Source organism: Berghia stephanieae, chromosome 1, assembly GCF_034508935.2.
Source record: "Berghia stephanieae isolate SIO BIC M18660-M18661 chromosome 1, UCSD_Bste_1.3, whole genome shotgun sequence".
NCBI lineage: Eukaryota > Metazoa > Mollusca > Gastropoda > Nudibranchia > Aeolidiidae > Berghia > Berghia stephanieae.
In genome coordinates this window covers 131,902,635-131,921,770 of record NC_088360.1, presented here as the reverse complement: position 1 = coordinate 131,921,770, position 19,136 = coordinate 131,902,635, and the positions used below count along the sequence as shown (strand labels likewise).

The following is a 19,136-nucleotide window of genomic DNA, read 5'->3' as shown; positions in this document are numbered from 1 at the left end:
GCAGAAGCTTTGCAAAAAATAAGAGAGGAGAATGCAAGTCCTCCCAGTCCTTTCTTTTCAAGTGAAGAAGAAGAAACAGCAGCTGAAATGGCAGATGAATGCTATCTTTTCCATGACGAGGTAAGAGTTAAAGAGCACATTTCGAGTACCCATTCAAATGTTTTTTGTTTGAAATCCAGATAGATTTTGTCGTCATCAAAATTAGGAACATACCTTTCTCTGTTTTGTTACAAGTTACAAAGATATTTTATTATTATTATATTATTATTATTATTATTATTATTATTATTATTATTATTATTATTATTATTATTATTATTATTATTATTATTATTATTATTATTTATTAACATTGTTGTTGTTGTACTATTATTATTATTATATTATTATTATTATTATTATTATTATTATTATTATTATTATTATTATTATTATTATTTTTATTATCATTATTGTTATTATTAATATTATCATTACTATTCTCAGGTGTTGGGTCCCAGTGTGCTGAGACATCTCATGTCTCGAGATCACTCCTTGTTTTTGGCTTTGATCGTCATTCGATGTGCCAATGCCCTCCTCATACAAACTCACTATGTCCCTGATGAGTACTGGCAGTCCCTGGAGGTTTCCCATCACATGACATTTGGGTAGGATTTGTCTGTTTATTATTGAAAACTATTGGGGGCAGCATGTCTCAGCGGTACAGTCTTTTCTTCATACCCGAAAGGTACAGAGTTCGATCACCCGCTGCTGCGCTGTGTGGCCTTGAGCAAGTCACTTCGCCCTAGCACTGCACTGCGGCTGATGCCTGGGCTATTCCAGTTTGCCCTTGGAATAGACCCTAGAGACAAATTTCCCCTATGGGATGAATAAAAGGGAATTTCATCTATTAGGAAAAGCATCAACTTTATTTAAATGTGTTGGTATTGGTTTTGTCATTGAAAATTCTTTATAAGAACTCGTTAGCTATAACTATAATGAAATGTGTAGGAAGCACTTTCAAAATTGACAGTAGTTTACAGATTCAGAGTTCTCTTTTGCAAGCCCATGTTCCACTGACAAAGATGATACATTTGATGTATCAAGACAGTGTTAAATGAAAGCCATTTATTATATCAAATAATGAACTTTAGCATCTGCTCTGCGAGTTCAATTTAAAACAGAAAATAAATCATATATCCTTTCTATTTTTTCTCTCATATAATCATATAGATTGAATGATATGTAATGTTGATGGGCAGTAAAAAAAGAATTGAGATTAAGTTTTGGGTACAGTATCGAGTGTTTGGAAAAAGAAATATTAAGAAATGGACTCAAGATCATTTAGATGATTCAATAAGTTAATAAAAGTAGTCCTTCAGAGCCATAAAATTGCTTGCTACCATTTGGCTAGTATGCTAGTCTATCGCAAAGTATTTCTCACCAGAGCTATCAGATCCAGTTACCAAATCACTGCTGAGGGGACAAGGATCAGAAAAAAAAATTTCGACTTCACCCAGGATTGATTTCAGTCCTGTTGTGTGTGAAGCGAGTGCTCTATCAACTGAGCTATTGGGACTCAACAGGATAGTACTAGTCAAAAAGTGAGATTGTGTGATAGGTCCTTATTAAAACATAATTGAAGATTTGAACACGAAAATAAGAATGAAATGTAGCTTGAGCATTAATGCAACAACTTCTGATTTTGATGAAGACCAGTGGTGTAAAACATTCATATTGAACCCAAAGAAATTGGATTGTCTGAATAAATATTTAATTAAATTGAGCTTTTATAAAGTGCAATATCCTCTAAACATGCTCAAAGTGCTTTACAAGGGGTCCATGGCCAACAGCAACATTTAACATTTAGGATGGGACATGACATCTGTCAGGCGCTATTACAATTTTTTTCGGACAGAGACAACACTGTTATCGGCCAGGTACTCATTTTACACCTGAGTACGATGAGAGAATGTGAGTAAAGAGCCTTCTCCAAGGACTCAACTATGTGCAGAGCGAGGCTCGAACCCAGGACCTTCCAATCCGAAAGCGTGTGTCATACCACAAGACCACATTGCAGCACATGAAACAATAACTACATTTTCCAGACTGAATAATGATTATTTCTAATTCAGGTATGGTTACAAAACTTGGGAATGGAGAGAAGGTCTTAGAGGCTACAGCTACCCTCTGGTCTTTGCAGTACTTTACAAGATTCTCTACGTCTTTGGGTTGGATTCCAGATTAGCTTTAGTAAGTATATATATATATATGTTGTTGTTGTTACGTCTGGGTTGAACTTGGGCTGTTTGTATAAACAATAAAAAATAACAAAAAGAATCTCGTATGTTTTTGCTCAAGGATTATGAAACTCAATAAATGGTAATTTTTAAATTATTTTTTTTTCTGGAATCTTGATTCAGTTAAACTTGCTCTCTTATTTTATTGTAAGTCAAATATATCCTTAATGAGCATATTATGGAGGAACATTTCTGCTTCAATCCTTGACAGTGCAAATGGATTTGTGATTATTTTTCCTTATTTAAATGTTTTTATTTTCCTTCCCTACCCTCTCTCCCCTTAGATCAAAGTTCCAAGACTGTTTCAAGCCCTTGTGGCAGCTTATGGGGACATACGTCTTTATAATCTGTCATGTCAGCTGTCAGGTAGATCTACAGCACAATGGACCATTCTCTGCCAGGTCATCTGTTTAAACAAAAATCTAAATCAATGTTGCAATAATATTTTTTTAAAACAACAAACAAGAGCATTTATATAGCGCATTATCCATTAAACATGCTAAAGGCACTTTACAAGGGGTCTTTAACCAACAGCAACACTTAACACATAGGACAAGAGATTGATGTCTATTTGGCGATATTACATTTTTTTTTTCCAACAGAGACAATGCAGGTTAATGTTTCGGTACTCAATTTGCATCTGAGTACGGTGAGAGAATGTGAGTAAAGAACCTTTTCCAAGGACTCAACTATGCGCTGCTCGGAGTGTGACTCGAACTCTGGAGTGTCATACCACTAGACCACATAGCTGAATCTACTTCTGATCAGTGCTATGGTTTAGCATTTCTCTTTTAAGGCAATATTCATTATATCTTTATACACCTTTATATTGGGTTTTACATGCTTGTACATTATTTTTTTCCACATATATATAAAGGAAAAGGTGTTTAAATCTTTGATAGGGCTAGCTTCTAGATTTCTAGCTCTTAAGTTTTCAATTTCCTAACATTTATTTGATTACATAAACCTCTAGTTCATCTATAATCCAATCATTTTAATTTTGTTTTTATGCCTTTTTTGACGTTTATCCTCCAGATTCTATCATGGTTTACTATTTACACTTCCACCCGCACATTGAGCAATTCTACAGAGGCTGTGCTGGTTACAGCTGCTTTAAGCTATTTCCCATGGCCTGGTTCCAAAAGGTGTTTATCCCACTTTTTATCATGTTTACACGTGCTGCCGTTGTTTTTTAAAAACACAGTATCTGCAATGTTAACGGGGAAAAAATGGCTGCATGGGAGTAATTATGATAAATTCTAGAAAATTATTATTATTGAAGTAAATGGGTGATTTTTCATGAAGTTATAGTCAGATTTATGGGAAAGGTATCTAGCAACTTTCTCAAATTTCATACATTTTCAACTAGCTGTAAAAAAAATTTAGAAGTGAAATTAAGCTTTGATATTTCTCAAAGATTTACAATAAGGGTTGATTTAATCATTTATGACGAGAACTAATTTGGATAAAAATTGACCTTCTAACTAAACTTGGCAGTATCTCAGTTAAAACCTTTTCACCATCCGACTGATTATGTCATTTACTGTAACATGAAACATTCTTTTGAACCCCTAGTACTCACTAATTTATTATAGTTCTGTGAAAGAAATGGAATAAATCTTCCATGAAAAATAGTTTGAGTTACATATTTGGATTGAGTAAAAAATTGTGGAGATTTTAAGACGAGTCATGATTTAAAATATCGGTGAGATCATCAAAGAAAGACGACCTTGTCATATCCTGAGAATGTAAAGGGATAAATCTCCCAGAGTCGTGTTAGATAGGTAGCTGGATTCAAAGGAAAAGTGAAGACAAAAGCCTGTAAAACTGTCGTGGTTTATTTATTGTATGCTTCGGAAGCTGAAGAGTGAATCACAACAACCCGATTTGCATCAAGTATAAGAAGGACTGAGTTAAGAAAGATCACTGCTTAGCATTAATATTATTTAAGTTATTGTTCAGATTTATATGCACTTAATTTTTTTAAAAATATATATTTATGTCCAACATCATTACAATATCTTGAAGTAGTTAGTAATATTATTAATTATTAAGTTGTATTTCAGCTTTATTTTTCTATTCTATTTCAGGAAGAGAAAGGATTTGTATAAATTCCTTACATTTGCTGCCTTGTCGGTTATTGTAAGACCAACTGCTGCTGCCGTCTGGATTCTTGTGTGCTCGTGGCATCTTCAAAAGACTTATGGGTCGAAAAACTTTCTGTCTGTCATCAAGGCCTATGTCATTGTGGGGTAGGTTATGTTATATCTGACGTTGACTATTATATGATTCTTTCATCTATATGTATACATTTAACAGGTTATTTTTATCGTGCTGAATAACACAATGAGCTTGCGAGTATGTGTTATTGCATGATATAAATATAATGAGGGGAGGGAATGGGTCATTTTCTAAATTGATGAAAATTTGAAGATTTTTATCCTATAACAAAAATTGTGTTTTGTCCGTAAACAGTAAGTCTTTAGTATCTCTTTACACATTGTATAGTCATCTGGAACGACTACAAAAGTCTTCTAACTTCTACGTCATGGCACAAGACTGAAGGGCTAGAGCTCAGATGGTCACTGGTTTGGATAAGTAAGTAAGTATGTAATCATCTCTTTATTTAATGTTTTCTCCTGTTCCCGTATTGACAGGCTGGTTTCATTGGGGTGTTCAGCTCTCACAGATCGAATCTGGTACGATAAATGGACTTTTGTACAGCTCAACTTTTTACGGTTCAACGTTCTGGATGGGAATGCCAACATTTACGGTGTCCACCCCTGGCACTGGTATCTCTCTCAAGGGTTGCCCGTCGTACTGGGGTCTCATCTCCTGGCCTTTGTCGTGGGAGCTTATAAATCACAGAATAAAGTCTTGCTGTGGATAATTGTGTGGATTGTCGGAATACACAGGTAAAAGATTTCCAGTTCGTAATGTTTTGTCCAATTTTAGTTATCTATGTGGCAAGGGGTCCCAATGGCTCAGTTAGCAAAGCACTCCCTTCATAAGCAAAGGGACCAAGATCGATTTCGGTTGTAGTCGAGCTATTTTTTTGCCCCCCCCCCCCCCCTGTTCATCCAGCAGGGTTGGGTAGCTGGGTCTTTGTTAGATCTGGTGGAAAGTACTTTGTGATAGACTAGCATCCTATCCAAAGGGTAGCAAGCTATTGCTGTTGCCTGTTTCATGTTATAGAAACTGAGATAAACTCCAGCTCCATGGGCTTAATGGCGCTTAAGGATCAGATGTGGAAATTTGTCTTTACCACCTGTGTTAAGAAAATGTTGAAACAACCCATGCGTCAACCGCAATGCAACAACACAACACGAACAATTTGGGTTATCTTTTTTTATTTAAGGATTGAAAGAGTCTCTAAAAGCAGAATTTGAACCCAGGACATCCAGATGACAGTCTGTTGTCTTATCCACTCTTGCCACCTTGTCTTATTGGTCAATATCATACGTTTTGTATTCCATAGAGTTCATTATTTTTTAAGTTCAACACTTCCATCAATATTAATATAGTGCTTCAGAACCTTAAGGCCCCATAGAGCAGGAGTTCATCCTAGTTTTCAGGGGTAAATTAACAGCAATCATTGATTGCTACCTTATGGATAGGACGTTGGCCTATCACAAAATACTTGGTGTCAGATTTAATCAACTGGGCTAAGCAAAAGATCACTGATAGGTTGAATGGGAACTAATCACTTTTTGACTCAACTTGCAAGGCCTCAACCAATTGAGCTATCAGATACGCTATTTGTAATGATCATCAGTAGCTTTTGACATGTCTGTTTGGCATATCCACTAAATGTGCTTAAAGCACTTTACGAGGAGTCCTTAGTCAACAGTGTTACTTAACATGTAGGACGAGTCATTACATCTTTTTAGGCAATATTACAAATATTTTTCCCCACAGAGATGAAGCTGTTAGCAGTGTGTAGAGAGAATGTGAGTAAAGAGCCTTTTCAACTATGCGTTGCTCAGAGCAGGACTCGAACCCTGGACATTCCAGTTCGAAGGCAGCAGCTTCTACTCATACTACTATGTTATGATGATCGATCCAATCAGCAAATTCCGTACCGCACTCGTGCACGTCACAACACACCCTTCAACTAGAAACTCTGCAGTCCGAAGGCAAGTGTCATAGTCATATCACAAGACCACATAGCCGCATAATACATATTTATCTGTTTTTTATAATTTTTTGTTGTTGTTGTCTTTTTCCACCAGTTTATTACCACACAAAGAGTTCCGCTTCATGTCAACAGTCATCCCCTTAGCAATGCACTATTGTGGAGAATACTTTCAGCAGCTTTGTAAAGCACCCAATGAAGGAAACAAAGAGCAAGGAAGGAAAAGCATCAACGATGGGGATCACCCTGACCATTTGAAGACAGAGGTCAAGGACAGAATATCGGGGGATGGAGACAATAAATCAGATGACAAAAGCAAGGCATTTAGTAGCACAGATGAAGCTGGAGATCCAACACACCAGGTTAGATATATTTCTGGATGGGGTTCCCGACCTCCCATAGGTACTTGCTGTGTCTTCTATCCCCCTATAGCTGTTTTCCAATTGCTCTCTGTCTTTGTCTTGAATTGAGATTACTTAGTTTGTCCTGCCCCTGGCCGGAGTCCTTGGCTGGGGGGGGGGGGGTGTCATATAATTCCTATACCTGAAAAATGTAAGCATTCACGATAATAATTAGATATACCAAATTAGTGTATGGAAGATGTTATTGTTATTGTCCCGTACGAAAGCGAAACTAAGATCCGTTCCCGGTTTCCAAAAATAGACAGCCTATGTAAAAGTCAAAGAATAAAGTATCATTGGGAAATCGAACTACATCGTGTTCAAATTTGTTAATTATGTAAAATAAAGAACATGACATGGTGTCAGGCAAGTTTATAAGTACATTTACACTGTTATTTATTGATATTGCGTAGGAAAATCGCTGAAAATCGAATCTCGATCTGAACAGAAAATCAAGTCTCAGTCAGTACAGAAACTCAAGGTTATCGTAACAGTCAGGTCAGAAAATCAAGTTCAATCATTCGAAGCACAATGGATGCACTTAAACCGCCATCCATGGATTTTGAAAGCGGCAATATCGCAGAAAACTGGCGATCTTGGAGCCAACATATGAAATTCCTTCTAACGGGTCCGTTAGCCGAAAAGAAAGATGAGCAAAAATCGAGCTACTTTCTACTTTACATTGGACAAGCAGGACGTGATATTTATAATACCTGGTCATTGGCAACAGACACTCCAGTACAGACGCTGTTTGACAAATTCAGTGAATACTGCCAACCTAAAAAGAACACAATCATGGCCAGATATCGTTTCAACTCCCGCCTCCAAAAAGAGAATGAGACAATAGACCAGTTTGTCACCGAATTACGACTGATCGCAAAGGAATGTGATTATGGCGAAATAAAAAACTCGCTCATCCGAGATAGAATCATATTCGGGACGAAAAACGACAAAATACGTGAACGGTTACTCCAAGATGAGGACATTCAACTGGACAAAGCGTTAGACATAGCATGATCAATTGAGGCAACAGGTCATCAGTTATCTAGCATTCAAAACGCGCCGCAAGTCAATCATGTTGATATAAATACCTTCAGAAAAGACTCAGGATACCGTCCTGTTGGACACCGAAAAGGTACCAAAGCACCCACTCACCAAACCAAACCAAACTTCTCTCACTGCCTCAACTGTGGTGGCACGGCTCACCATCCGACGAAATGCCCTGCTCGAAACAAAACATGCAACTACTGCAAAAAACCGAACCATTTTGCCAAAGTCTGCAGGAAGCTAAAATACAACCAAACAAAATCAAAATCCGTACACGAAGTTCGTGAGCAGTCCGATTCTGGTGAAGAAGTAATGTTCGATTACATCGAATTCCAGACAATAGACTCAACTAAAAAGAAGAGGGATGAAGCATTCGCATATATACAAATCGACTTGCCACAATACAAGACAACAAAAACTACACTCAAAGTCAAGGTAGACACAGGCGCTCAAGGAAATGCACTGCCCTTGAGACTTTTCAAACAAATGTTCCCCGACGACATCGACAAAGATGGGAAACCAACCTCACTCACTCCATCTCACAAAATATTGACTGGCTATGGTGGCCATAAGATCAGACAGTTTGGAACATGCCAAATTGAATGTCAGTACAACAAAATAAAGCATTCAGCAACATTCTATGTCACAGAAGATGAAGGAGCAGCAATAATGGGGTTACCATCAGCAGAGAAATTGAATCTTGTTACTCTAAACTGCCAGATACAGGAAAATAAAACTGACTCCAAAGAAAATCTGATCCAGAACTTAAGATACACGTCGATCCAAATGTCCCTCCGGTGATACATGCTCAAAGAAAAGTACCCATCACGCTAAAAGACAAAATAAAGAAGGAATTGGATGAAATGTGCGAAAATGAAATAATTACCAAAGTACGTGAAGGTGAACCAACAAAATGGGTCAACAGTCTTGTATACCGGGAGAAAAGCAACGGCAGGTTGAGATTATGCCTGGACCCAAAGGACCTCAATAAAGCGATAAGAAGAGAACATTATGTCACCCCAACACTCGAAGAGATCCTACCGAAACTGTCCGGGGCAAAATATTTCTCGATTCTCGACGCAAAATGCGGATATTGGAATATTGAACTCGAAGAAGAATCCAGCTACCTCACCACCTTTAACACTCATTTCGGCAGATATCGTTTCTTACGATGTCCTTTCGGTTTAAAGATGAGTCAGGATATCTTCCAAATGAAAATCGACCAGACGTTCGAAGGCTGCCCCGGAGTCGTCGGAATTTCAGATGACATCGTTGTTTGCGGGAAGACAGAAACAGAACATGATGACAACCTGAAGGGAATGATAAACAAATGCCAAGAAACCGGTCTCAAATTGAACCCCGAAAAATGCAAAATCAAACAGAAAGAGATTAAATTCTACGGAATAATATGCACCGAAGACGGGGTAAAACCAGATCCAGACAAGGTGTCAGCACTGCAAAACATGGCACCTCCGACAAACACTCAGGAGCTGCAATCATTCCTTGGACTCACAACATACATGAGTACCTTCATCAAAGGAGCTAGTGACCTCACCGCACCCCTCAGGGATCTTATAAAAAAGGGGCGCAATTTTGATTGGAATGCCAGCCACGATGACGCTTTCAGGAAAATCAAAGAAGCAATCTCAAGTCACACAACACTGGCATATTTCGACAGTAAAAAGCCGATAACATTACAGGTCGACAGCTCACTGAAGGGACTGGGTGCCACACTCCTACAAGATGGCCAGCCAGTCGCCTTCGCCAGCAAAGCATTAACAGACGAAGAGACAAGGTACGCGAACATAGAGAGAGAGCTACTCGCAGTTGTCTACAGGTGTGAACGGTTTCACACGTACGTATATGGACAACAATTTACTGTTGAAACTGACCATAAGCCACTCACAACGATCCAATTAAAGCACCTGAAAGCAGCACCCCCTAGACTACAACGCATGCTGTTAAGGATACAGCCATACGATCTTAACCTCATCTACATCCCCGGGAAAGACATGCAAATTGTAGATGCTTTATCCAGGCTGTCACCAGAGAAAAATGATCAAATTAAAGACATGGATGTAAAAATCCACGAAGTAATGCCTCAATTCAGCAAAAACATCTTGCAGAGAATCCGGGAGGAGACAGCCAAGGACCATGAGCTGAATGCGCTCAAGGAGATCGTCTTCACGGGATGGCCTGAGAAAATACATGAGACCTCCGTTCTCACGAAACCTTACTGGAATTACCGCGACGAGATCGGTCTGGAAGAGGGGATCCTCATGAAAAATCGCAGAGTAATCATACCCACATCCATGAAAAAAGAGATACTCCAGAAACTGCATGAACCACATCTCGGAATTGAGAAGACAAAACTGCGCGCCCGGGACTCAGTCTACTGGAGAAACACCAACCGAGATATCGAAGAGATCACCAAGGCATGCAACACCTGCCAATCCCTCCAACCAGCCCAACAAAAAGAACCCCTGGTACAGATTGAAATACCCCCAGGGCCATGGCACACCATAGGAACAGACTTATTCTACCTGAAAGGGGAAGAATACTTACTGGTGTCTGACTACTTCTCCAAATTTCCCTTTGTTAGGAAAATACCCAGAGGCCAAAGCACGAGCCAAAAGGTGGCAACTCTCACAAAGCAGATAATTAGCGAACATGGAATACCAGCCGTCATCCGATCAGACAATGGCCCTCACTTCATCGGCAACGCATACAAAGACCTAATCAACAGCTACAACATCCGACACGAAACAAGCTCCCCACACTACCCACAAAGTAATGGGTTCATCGAGAGTCAAGTAAAGATTGTAAAAAGAACTTTACTGAAAGCTATGGAATCAAACTCAGACCCATATCTGTCAATGATTGCACTACGCAATACCCCTATCGATAATAACACCCCATCGCCCGCACAAACTCTACTCAATCGAACCCTGAGTGATGGTCTTCCACGACGACCAACAAAACCAAACAACTTCAATTCCACAACCAAAGCACTGGAACAAAGGCAACAACAACAAGCTCACTACTACAATAGAGCTGCACGCCCATTAACAGCTCTCGACAACGAACAACCGATTGTTTACCAAGACCAATCCACAAAGAGATGGATACCGGGGAAGATAGTACACAAACATAAACACCCCAGATCATACATTGTCCAATCAAACACTGGGCAAAATATTCGTCGAAACAGAAACCAGCTTAGAGATGTTCCATTCTTCAACAAGCCAAAAACGAACGGTAACAATATGCCTCTCAACGACCCACAAGACAAACTACATGAGAAACCTCCAAATGCGATGGTCGAGCCCCCATGCTCACCTTCGCGAGAACAGCCAGTGCACGAACGCACGCCTGTTCGTGGAGACAACGTGTCTCCACAGGAACACCCCATTAAACCACATCCATACACTACTAGAAGTGGACGTACTGTTATAAAACCTTCAAAATACACATCATAGGCATGCCCATTGTTAAGGAAAATGAAATAAAATCGACGTCCACACCCAATTTGCAAAAAAAACACACTAGGTCCATTAGACACTAGTTAAAGCTGCTAGAGCTATGCATATGTGCAGTAGCTGTACATATTTCATAGATTGTGGTTAGTTAGACAACAAACACAAACCTTTTCGAATGGATTACCTACCAGTTACCAGAAACATTTTTGATTACCGGACTACCAACCAGAACAATATATGGATTATATACCTAATTTACTGTCGAGAATAATTAAATAGAATAGAGATAAGTCATTAATATTGTTAGCCATACTAAGTCAAATAATTATATTTTTTTTTTTTCATTATCGAGAATGAAAATATGGATCAGTATGTGTGCACAGTTATAACTGTATGTTGTTGTTAAGAGCAGCTTAGATTAAAGCCTACTTTGAGTTATAGTAAATGTAAATCTTTATCTTAAAGAAGAGGGATGTCATATAATTCCTATACCTGAAAAATGTAAGCATTCACGATAATAATTAGATATACCAAATTAGTGTATGGAAGATGTTATTGTTATTGTCCCGTACGAAAGCGAAACTAAGATCCGTTCCCGGTTTCCAAAAATAGACAGCCTATGTAAAAGTCAAAGAATAAAGTATCATTGGGAAATCGAACTACATCGTGTTCAAATTTGTTAATCATGTAAAATAAAGAACATGACAGGGGGGGGGGGGGGGGGGAACAGTTGAATGTATGGTTATCGTTGTGGGAGATGATATTTGTTTTCCTTGTAAATCATCTCTCTGTTCTGTACTGTTATTTTTATTTATTTTTAACACATGATCTCAAATTAAGTACTTTGAAAGCGTGTGCTCTTGGAATCTACATCTGTTTCCTATTTGAACCAATTCCCATATTTGTCTTCCCTTTTCTTGGGTGCTTTAATTGTAACTCTAGAACTTTTTACTTTCCCATTTTCCTCCTTTTTATTGGCGCTGATATGACCTTAATTGTTGTGTTGCAAGCACTGTAAAACATTATAATCTTTTATTGTTATATTCTACAGGCTCATATTACAAAGGTACACAAAGAGAACCTATCCAAAGCAAAACTGTTCATTATTCTATTGGTTGTAACCAATGCCATCCCTGCCATGTACTTCTGCCTCATTCACCAAAGAGGCACCATCATGGTGACCAAATATCTCAGTGACGCAGCAGAGAGAAATAGTAAAACTGATGTTTTGTTTCTGATGCCGTGCCATTCTACGCCATACTATAGGTAATCTTTTTCACAATAGAGCCATTTAGAATAAGTGTAAGATTGTATCACAGATCTACCGTGAAGACAATTAAAAATTTTTTATTTTTTTTAAACATGAGCTTTTATATAGCGCAATATCCACTAATTGTGCTCGAAGCACTTTACAAAGGGTCCCTGACCAACATCAACATGTAACATATAGAGCAGGACATGATGCCTGTTAGGCGATATTTCAATTTTTCCATCAGAAACAACGCTGTTAATGGTCAGTTACTCATTTTACACCTGAGTACTGTGAGAGATTGTGAGTAAAGAGTCTTTTCCAACAAGGACTCAACTATGCACCGAGCGAGGCTCAAACCCAGAACCTTCCAATCCGAGAGCTGGTGTCTTACCACAAGACTACATATTCTCCTAATCTGTAATACATGATTTAACTGAATCAATCTGTTGAGAAGAAGGTGCAGATCAAGAAGAAGGAGGATGAGGAGGAAAAGGAAGAAGAACGAGAGTAGGAGGAGGAGGAGGAGGAAGGAAATCGAAGAGGAGGTGGAGGGGGAATACAACAACATATGACAATAAGCTCTTTTACAAACTAGACACATTCACATCACTCTCAAGAATTTCGATACAGAGTTTGTCAGATGACTGATTAACTTAACATTGTAAATTAAGTTTGTATTCATGCAAATTTTTTTTTTGGACTCATCCACAGCTACCTTCACCAACACATAAATATGAGATTTCTAACTTGTGAGCCAAACCTTAAAGGGATTAGGAACTACACAGAGGAAGCCGACGAGTTTTATTCCAATCCAGGCTCGTGGCTACTCAAAGAATACACAAACGCCAAGCGCGAGTTACCGACACATGTGGTCATGTACAGCTCATTGCATCGGGAAATCGTGTCGTGGTTGGCCCAGGGTGGGTATCGCCTTTGTGAGCAGTTTTTCCATACACACATGCCGGAGGGACGAGTGGGATCCAGTGTGCTGGTCAGCTGTAGGTGATCTGCATTTATTTACAGTGAGCAACGAAAGGCATAGGATAAGTAAATTGTCTTTTTGCAAATATCAAATTAAGAAATTAGGGAGCAGGCATATATTGAAGATAAAGATCTGAACAAGTGTGTATGAAGTGATGCCAGACAAAGCAAGAAAGAAAAATACAAGAGAAAAAAAAACATCCTCGACCGGGAAATACTGATTTTTGGGGGGGATGGGTTTTTATTTTCTTATACTTTTTTTTCTTGCTTTGTCTGGCACCTTTTCATACGCTTGCTCAGATCTTTGACTTATCTTTTGTACTGATATAATAAGCTGTTAATTGCAAAATCCAGTGTTAAGCTATGAGATCCACATTAAAGTCACCAATAAGACACACAAGTCACTTGAATGTTGCCAAATTAAAGATGCCAGTTTGATGAATTAACACTTAAATATTATTTTCGGATACAGGAGGCATACCGTGGTAACTTGTTTTGTGTAAAGTAGAATGAAAATTCAGAGATCTGATAAAGTGTGTAAGAAACATTGCCAGACAAATCTCATCAGCTGTTATAAGTGTCCAGCTTTAAACAAATACTTCATTGAAATATTTGAGATTGAAAACAATGCAGAACCCAAATAGAGATTGATGTCTTGCATAACTTGATGATTACTTTACCAAAAAAATTGGGACTTTAAATTGATCGAGTAAATTATATAGAAATGAAGTTAATATCCTCTCAATGGACAATCTTTATGTAAATATAATAATACCTGCTTTTTCCTCTTCTTCTTAATAGATTGATTAAGCTAAATTATGTAGTAAAAATTATGAACATAGGAAAAAAAAAAAGAGTGCTAGCTTGTACATCATAATGAGGTAAGCATTCAAATTGTTTGATTTGGGCATCTGTTTATATTGTATCGACACGCCAAACAAGCAATCACAAAACAATCCATGAGTTATTGAAATAATTTGAGTCATTCATTCACCTCCCCCCCCCCCCCCCAAAGATCTAAATATTGTTTATTTAGGTTTTTTATTTTCTTCATTTCAATTCCATTCTAGTCATGTGTTTAAATTCTTTCAGCTACTGTTTATGTTTTACTATGAAACCGTCCGCTATTTCTATGCAAAAATATTATTTCATAAAAATAAATCCAACTGTTTTTTGTTTATGATGACAATTTGTTTGATATTAAAGCTCCAATGCATTCCATTCCAATTTCCATTGAAGTGACCAAAACAAAATAAGAATGCTTCTCATGCACACCGTCCTATTAACACGTTTGTGACCTCCCATAGTGGGCAGGGAGGCACTTGCCGTGTCTTCTATATCCTCATATATCTGTTTTCCAAATTGTCTTCTGTCTTTTTCTTTGAATGAGATTACTTGGTTATGTCCTTTCCCTTGGCAGGGAGGAAAACAGTCAAATGTATAGTTATAGTTTTGGGAGATCTTGTTTTGTTTTTTTTGGTTGTAAATCATCTCTCTGTTCCATATTGTTAAATTTGTTGTTTCGAATGTATAATAATGTAAGCATTTGACTGTTTTCCTCATAGTCGGATCCTGTGCTTGTGTCTGGTTGAGACTTTTAAGTGATCTCAAACTAAGTACATTGATGGTGTGCTCTTGGAATCTTCATGTTCCCTATTTGTACCATTCCTTTTGTCTTGCTTTTCGAATGTTTTTAATTGTAAATCTAGAATTTTTTGACTATCCAATTTTTTTTCTTTTTTCGTGGCGCTGATAATGACCTAAATGTGTCGCAAGGGCCGTAAAATGATTTTTAAAAAACAAAACAGAATTCCAATTCCCATTATATTCACTCTTTCGTGAACTGATTTCTCAATCTAGTTCACAATATGTAAAATAAAGGAAAAAGTTCAGAAAAAGTCTCCACCGAAGTGGGCATTCTCCATATATGTAAAGGGCATAAACGGGCGGTTAAAAAATGCTCTAAAAGCACATTGGGAATCATCCCGGTAAAATCTTATTCTAAAACATACCAATAGATGGCGGATCGGATCCTGATGATCAGCGAAATACGAATAGTAATGAGTAATGATTTAAGTCGAAGAGAAAAGAATGAAGGGTGTCTTGAGCTTTTATAAGATAGACACGATGACGTCACGTTTATGCGGGAGACAGTGAACAAACATAACATGAACATGGGTGCAAGAGTGCCGGCTACAGCCGGCCTATTGGATTACCGAATAAAACGTCTCCGGCTTTTTGCGATTTGGATTTGATAGATTTTTTTTTTTTTTTTTTGGTGCAACTTGTGACAAGAAACTTAACAAATTACTGCATTACAACCTTTGAATTAAACATAAAACAATTGTGGACTACTATTATGAAGACTAGATGCTGAGAACAAGACTTCAAATGATGAGGTGAAGTCTGTGAATCTTACAGGCTTTTTCAGATTATATGTCTGGTCATAAGTAGACTTGCAGGCTTTTTGAGGTCCGTTTGCTTGCACCCATGCATGAAGATTACTCACAACAGCTCAATCGAGACACGAGTCATACAATAACAAAACACGACATAAACCTATCACAATATTCAGTGACATAAAATCTTCCCCACATCACCAAAACAAAATAAGAATGCTTCTCATGCAAATCGTCCCATTAACATGCTTGTGTCACATGTTTTAAGTTTCAAAATTTTAATATTTTCTTTTAGTGATGTTCGATGTTTAGGATTGTTTCTGAATTGTAATGTGCCCAGAGCCTCCTTCTTGGGGATTACAAATAACACAGCTATACTATGTATAAATGTTTATTATTATTATCGTTATAATTATTGTTATTATTATTATAACAAAAACATAAATTGTATTCTTATGACGAGATTATTTTTCCACATTGTTTTAAATAAGGAGTTCAAGTTATCACTGTTATTTGATGTTTATGTCTGGAAGTTTTAAAAAACTACTTTGTTCAAATGAACTAAAAACTCCAATTTAAAAGAAAGCTGTTGATTAGTTGTTGGCAGGTATGCCATCTCTGTGAGGCGGGAAAGGTCAAGGTCTAAATCTGTCCCTTGTGTTTTTCCCAAGATCCACTCCTGTTAGCTCATCTCCTCTTATAAAATTAATTTTTCTCTTTCATGCTGCTTAGTGACCTTGTCCAGGAACAAGTCCATATGTTTTCATCTAGCCCTCACCGTACGTCTTATGAAGATAGGGATACATCATACAACTTATATCAATGGTTGGCCATCAGAGGCTGATCTGCCTAAAATTGAATAAAATAAAGCTTGTATGTAGACTTCAGAGTTTTGATCCACCGATAATGAAAATCGGGACTTCAGAGGTTTGATCTACCGACCATCAATATGCCATTCATATACAGTGGAACCTCCCGATAACGACATGCCACGGGACCGAGTTTTTATGTCGTTATCCGGAGGGGTCGTTATTTAGAGGTTTCCAAGATGGCGGACAAAGTGGGCGTGGTAAGGTCCGCGGGACCAGTTTTTATTAACATTGACAAAACAAACAAGACATTGTAGTGTATTCCTCTTAGAGGGTTCTTGTGCGTGTGTCTGGATGAGACTTTTATGTGATCTGAACTGAGTACACTGATAGTGTGCTCCTGGAATCAACATCTGTTCCCTATTTAAACCATTCCCATTTGTCTTACTTCTTCTTATGTCATTTCAGTTGTAAATCTAGAATGTTTTTTACTATCCAATTTTCTTCCTTTTTACTGGCGCTGATATGACATAGATGTGTCACAAGCGCTGTAAAACCCTTTAAAACAAACAAAAACAGGTAATTCGGACGCTGCGAGTTAGATAAAATTCCTCCTCCTCCTCCCACAAAAACACTACTACTACCACTACTACTACTATTACTACTATTATTATTATTATTATTATTATTATTACTATTACTACTACTTCTACTACTATTTCGATCACCACATAATATCACATTTTCCAAGATTTTGTGTTTACTTGCTTACACTTACATTATACCTTGGTTTTTATTAATGCATATCAGCCAAGATTCGTCAAAAAAGCTGCGTTCTCATTGGTTCAAGCAGGAATCGTTTTTATAAACTTTTGAGTACTCATACTCGGTATTTTTAGCATCAGATATCTACGAAAACTGCCGAAAATCGCCAAAACGATGTCGTTATTCGGAGGTTTTATCAAAAAGTGCGTCGTTATTTGGAGGTTTTTTTTACTGATCTTAAATAGAAAAAAAATCGGGACCACGGGTCAATGTCGTTATCAGGAGGTTGTCGCTATTCGGGGGTGTCGTAATCGGGAGGTTCCACTGTAGTCAAATGGGGTGACTTTGTCCTTATAGATTTGAACAAATTAGATTATATTTATTTATGAGTGACAGATGTTTCTTTTGATAAAAAATCAAGAAATCACTGCAACAAGCCTGAGAATATACTTAAAATGCTCCCAATCGGATGAGGCAAAGTAACCCCAGTTGACGTCATACGGTTTAAACAAATATGAAATAAAATTGTATTTCAATTTTGACAAATTAAACATCATATTTGATTTTGTAGCAAACAAACAAAAAAGAACTTGGGACAATGATAGAAATAAATGTTCACTTTGTATTTTAAAAATTATTAATCATTTAAAACATTCTGTTTGTTCATACTGCTTACTCTCAGAGAATGTTATGTTCACATTGGTTGTAGTATTTATGTCATATGAACAGTGTATACTATACATTAGTATAAAAAGCTTGTGTTGTTTAGTTAAGACTTAATTATACAATACATTGCAATGTCTTGTTATTTTGTTCTTCATTTTATATTGCACATTGTTTCAATTTTTTTTGACAATATTTTTTTACAAAATCAAGTTATTGTCTCAAACAGAAACAAATGCTTTAGTCTTGTTTTGCTCTTTTTTATATAAATATTTTAACACAATGTTTCATGTTTCGTTTAATTTTTGTGTTTTTAATTTGTTTTTATGATTTTACTTTATCTGTTTTCTATCTTTTGTTTGAAATCAAAACTTAGCATGTAGAAAGTTGTTTTTTATCACCGGTTTTCAACAGATATTTATTGTTGTTTTTCATTATTTTATTGTTGTAAAGTTCCCATATTTTCCAAAGATAATATTGTCGATTAAATAAAGTTGTAAAACTCAACCCTAAATAATTTTATCATTTTTTATTTCCTCTTCAAGTTTTTGTAACACAATTCAACTTCAGAATAAGGTGTCTTTGTCTTATAAGCTAGAACAAGAAGTGCTGGGGCAACACACACCAACCACACTATGTAACACAATTCAACTTCAGAATAAGGTGTCTTTGTCTTATCTTATAAGCTAGAACAAGAAGTGCTGGGGCAACACACACCAACCACACTATGGCCTTGAGCAAGTCACCTTTGAGTTAGAGTATCTCTAGACCTGTACATTCTCAGTCAATTAACTGAAATCAGTCAATTTGTCAAATTCAAATATTTAAAAAAGGAAAGAAAGAATCATATCGTAGTCAACGACTGTAAAGTAATTAGGAGTGTTCTACAGCGCTAGCATAGCTCATGGGCCGTTATATTAACGATG

General features: G+C 37.2%; 1 protein-coding gene across 1 annotated transcript in view; it reads left to right on the top strand.

The window, feature by feature from the left end:
• LOC144963217 (GPI alpha-1,2-mannosyltransferase 3-like) overlaps positions 1 to 18,724 on the top strand; it is a 19,739-nt gene extending 1,015 nt beyond the window's left edge. The window contains exons 2-11 of the mRNA XM_078897039.1: positions 1 to 120; positions 487 to 647; positions 2,115 to 2,232; positions 2,564 to 2,680; positions 3,315 to 3,424; positions 4,370 to 4,531; positions 4,937 to 5,194; positions 6,512 to 6,776; positions 12,393 to 12,607; positions 13,305 to 18,724. The exon at positions 1 to 120 is cut by the window's left edge and continues 66 nt beyond it. Of these exons, the coding sequence (XP_078753165.1) occupies positions 1 to 120; positions 487 to 647; positions 2,115 to 2,232; positions 2,564 to 2,680; positions 3,315 to 3,424; positions 4,370 to 4,531; positions 4,937 to 5,194; positions 6,512 to 6,776; positions 12,393 to 12,607; positions 13,305 to 13,599 (1,821 nt within the window). The 3' untranslated portion in view covers positions 13,600 to 18,724. The remainder of the gene's footprint in view (positions 121 to 486; positions 648 to 2,114; positions 2,233 to 2,563; positions 2,681 to 3,314; positions 3,425 to 4,369; positions 4,532 to 4,936; positions 5,195 to 6,511; positions 6,777 to 12,392; positions 12,608 to 13,304) is intronic.
• Positions 18,725 to 19,136: the final 412 nt, after the last annotated feature.